This window comes from Laccaria bicolor, genomic scaffold, assembly GCF_000143565.1.
Source record: "Laccaria bicolor S238N-H82 LACBIscaffold_11 genomic scaffold, whole genome shotgun sequence".
In the NCBI taxonomy this organism is placed as follows: Eukaryota; Fungi; Basidiomycota; class Agaricomycetes; order Agaricales; family Hydnangiaceae; genus Laccaria; species Laccaria bicolor.
Genome location: NW_001889882.1, coordinates 501,732 through 505,383, shown reverse-complemented (window position 1 = coordinate 505,383; position 3,652 = coordinate 501,732). Strand labels below are relative to the sequence as shown.

Sequence of the window (3,652 nt, the reverse complement as noted above, 5' to 3'; positions counted from 1 at the left end):
TAAGGACACAGTATCATTTTAGACGAGACAGCGTACTCGTACCCTTGGTTTTGGAGCGTAGTGACATAATAAAAACTCACGGGAGTCATAAAAGTCAATTAAAGTCGTGTTTTGTGTTAATAAAAGAAACTGTGATCAAAGAACTTTGCATTTAAGAGACCAAGTTCCCAGAAAGATATACTTTGTTCTATTGAACTATTCTAAACCACACCTTATAATAAAAACCCAATTTTGAACGAAAACTCTTGAGACTTGAACCTAAGAAGACAAAAGTGGTATTTCTTAATACCAAAGGCCCTCGAACTCTTGCACCGAGATTGTGATAGTGTGTGTGTGTGTGTGTGAGTGAGTGTTAGGTGTTTAGGGTTTTCCCCCGACGCGCTTGATCCTTGTTTGCGTGTTTCGCACTTTCACGTTCATCCCCGTGCAAAGCGTATCACAGGCCCCCCATAGCTTAGGGGATTTTTATCTGGACATTCTACTCATGGATTTTTCAAAATTTCTTCAATTTTCCTCCAGACAGGCCTGAGGCCTGCCTGGATTTTTTCCAAATTTTCCTCTGGATACGGATCAGGGATTTGACATGAATTTCAGGGGTCCTATTCTTACAGTGTTTTGCATGTGAGATTGCACTGCAAATCCCACGAAAACTTGTTTGCATTTGTATTTCGTGACCTGAAGTAACCATTTTGGGTTGATTTTGGGTGTAGAACGCATGACATCAACCACAACCTACAAATGCAAACAAGTTTTCGTGAGATTTTGAGTGCAATCTCACATGCAAAGCACTGTACTTACTATGTTTGTTCAGGTGTTTGAAACCCATCAGGTGTTTGAAACTGTGGATTATCTTACCTTCCACTTGCCTTGGGGCCTCAGAATTTTGACAGAAGGTGTATTTATGTATTAAAGTTATTGTCTCAAAATTTTAGAACGAGAGCCAAAGATTTGTGGTCTGGGGACATGGATTTGTGGTTTTCATTACACCAGACAAACAAAAGTAATGGGATGTTCTCTCAGATCCCTCCAGATCGGCTTGACTGTTTATTCTAAAACTTTCCAAATGCATTTGAATGGCATACTTAAGTTCAAATAAAAAAATTTAGATAGTGAGGTGAAGTTGTTGTTTCAGGAAGGGCAACAGACCAAATTTTGCTGTCTCAAAAAACATGACATTTGCATGACATTGGCACATCATCCATCAGCCAAATTCATTGTTACCTAGTGTGACACGAGCTTCAATCTCCTGATATATCTGAACCCTGAGCACTGGAATGCCTCCGACAGCGAACACAACACATTTATATTTTAAAAAAGTAGATATTCATATAGAAGAGAAAAAAGATTATTGGCTTGTAAAAATTTAAAGAATTCGATGAAGTGGTGAGGCAGAAATCGCACAGCAGTGAAAAAGTTTCAAACACCTGAACAAACATAGTAGTTCGGGCTCAGGTGCCATGTCTGGAACAAAATAATGCCTAATCAGGCGTTATTTAACACCCGTTTGGGAACAATCAAAAATTAACACCCAATTGGGATTGCCATCAAAATTAACACCTGAATAGGCAGGCAGCCCCTAACACACACAATCTTCCACAAATCCATAATTTGTGCCGCAGGCTGAAAAAAAATAGCTGTATTCTATGTTTACCTCTACTTATGTGGTCAGTAAAATTTGAAATGTTTGAAATCACAGTAACATAGTTAACACCTGTTCTGGAACCTGGGAAATTTTAACACCCAATTGGGATTAACGCCCCGAGCAGTTCACCTCCCTACAGGCCAGAAAAATATTTGAATAGCTCACTTTACTTGTGATAAATTGTAGGATACTCCAATGGGAACCCAGAATGCAATTTTGAACCATTGGGAAGAAAAATTGTGCTGTTCTGAGCATATAAAGTCAGTTCTACTCAATGCAATTGCTCATCAAAGTATGAGTCAATGCTAATAAAATATTTCAGGGTATGTGGAAGCACTTTACATACAATTCTCCTTCCTAATGGCATGTTGCCATGCAGCAGGCAACAAAAAAAGAATCAATAGGTTAAAAAAATTGTTGTGCTGCTATCAAATGCTGATACATGAGCTACTGGTATGTTATTAATATTTCCTGGCATTGCCTTGACCTTCATGTGCAAAAGAGTTGTATTTATTTGAAGATCTGGACTGTATTACAATAAATCTATCTAAAATTGTAAATAAATCTGTCAAAATTGAACAACTCTTGCTCTTGATCTACAATTTTACATATGTAGTCAGGGTAAAGTACCCTACTTCTTAGATGCACATTTTTGAAAAACCATTGACTGTTCATGGCTCCAGAGCCGTAGTTCGTTTGTTCGTTCGTTGTGATCGAAAGCCATCAAAACGGTTCCTGGGTCTCGGCTAATGGGCTGAGTTCTAATTTTGACCGCATTTGGTCTGAAAGCTTCAACTTAGAATAATCTTTGAGTGAAATGACGGTGCGACGCGTTGTCGACGCGTGCAGCTTGTCCAAGGTCCAAATTAGCATCTATGGTGCAGCAGACACAAGAAACAGACCTCGATGTATTTATAGAGGTCAGCCTCAGGCTCGAGCTCAGCTGTGGGTCAAAATGCTGTGTAAGAATGCTGTTCTCTCCGAAGACTAGTTATTACTCTTATTTTAAAGTAATCCCCGGCTTTCGTCTGTACATGTTTGCCTCCCCTCCATTTCTGGGTCCGGAAGCCAAAGCTGCCGAGCGCAGGCTTGGCTCTCTCTTGGTTCCTTTCGTTCGTGCTCTCTGAGTAGCTCGTTTATATCAAGTTTCCTCTGTTTCTATGTTCCGAATCTAAATCTATTGTTTGGTGGCTACCTTTCCTAAACTGTCTTACTTCCCTCTGTTGTTCTCTTCCTCGAACTTTATATGGTGCGCATGTGAGTTTCTATCTATTCGCTTTCCCCATCTATTCATCGCCCATGTCTTCCCTTCTTATCATAGGTTTTTTCGCGCTCGCTTCGGGCAGACGCCTTGCGATCACAAAGCCTGGTGCTAAGTCCAGAACTTGGTATTGTTACTATTCCACCACCATCCAGACCTCTACAGGCAACATACTTCCTGCGGACCTTCGCATCTACAGCCCAATCAACGACGTCGTTCATCCTGACAACACCATTGCTTTTGTTATCGCAAAGGCTTATATTCCTCCCAACGACACCACTTTCCTCGATGTCCTACACTTGGCCATCTGCCCTGGTGACCCCTCCAGCGTAGTGTTTGAAAGTCCAGTTCGGTCCGGTTTTTTGATGCCCAGGGGCGTTAACCGTAACCGTAACCGGTCTGCCTTTTCCCCAGAAGTCAAAAGACCAGACCGGACCGCAAAAAGACCACAGACCGCGGTTTTTTGCGGTCTATAGACCAGTTTCGGTCTGCATCAGTTTTAACCGGTTTATGACCGGTCTTTAGGCCAATATTTTAAAATTATGAATCGGTAAATTTATTAACATCTCTAATAGCTTCAAAACGAGCCCAAGAACGTTAAATCCCGTTAGGTATTGGTGCTTCTATAAAATAAGTCTGGTACATCTATTATTCCCAAAAGTAATTTACATTTTAATTCATATCTCTCTCGTTTTTTTACCAAATCGTACGTTCTTGGGTGCGTTTTAAAGGGTATTTAAGGGGCTACA

General features: G+C 40.7%; 2 protein-coding genes across 2 annotated transcripts in view; one reads left to right on the top strand and one right to left on the bottom strand.

Annotated features, from left to right (window-relative positions):
* Positions 1 to 2,597: 2,597 nt before the first annotated feature.
* Positions 2,598 to 3,379, top strand: LACBIDRAFT_326835 (uncharacterized protein; the record flags this gene model as incomplete). The annotated part of the gene is made up of 4 exons (XM_001880837.1): positions 2,598 to 2,604; positions 2,654 to 2,754; positions 2,789 to 2,891; positions 2,964 to 3,379. 4 exons carry the CDS (start codon positions 2,598 to 2,600, stop codon positions 3,377 to 3,379), a joined length of 627 nt encoding a protein of 208 aa, XP_001880872.1.
* A 131-nt stretch (positions 3,380 to 3,510) lies between these two features.
* LACBIDRAFT_326834 (uncharacterized protein) overlaps positions 3,511 to 3,652 on the bottom strand; it is a gene marked incomplete at both ends in the record, with an annotated part of 1,433 nt that continues 1,291 nt past the window's right edge. The window contains one exon of the mRNA XM_001880599.1: positions 3,511 to 3,548. Within this exon, the coding sequence (XP_001880634.1) occupies positions 3,511 to 3,548 (38 nt within the window). The remainder of the gene's footprint in view (positions 3,549 to 3,652) is intronic.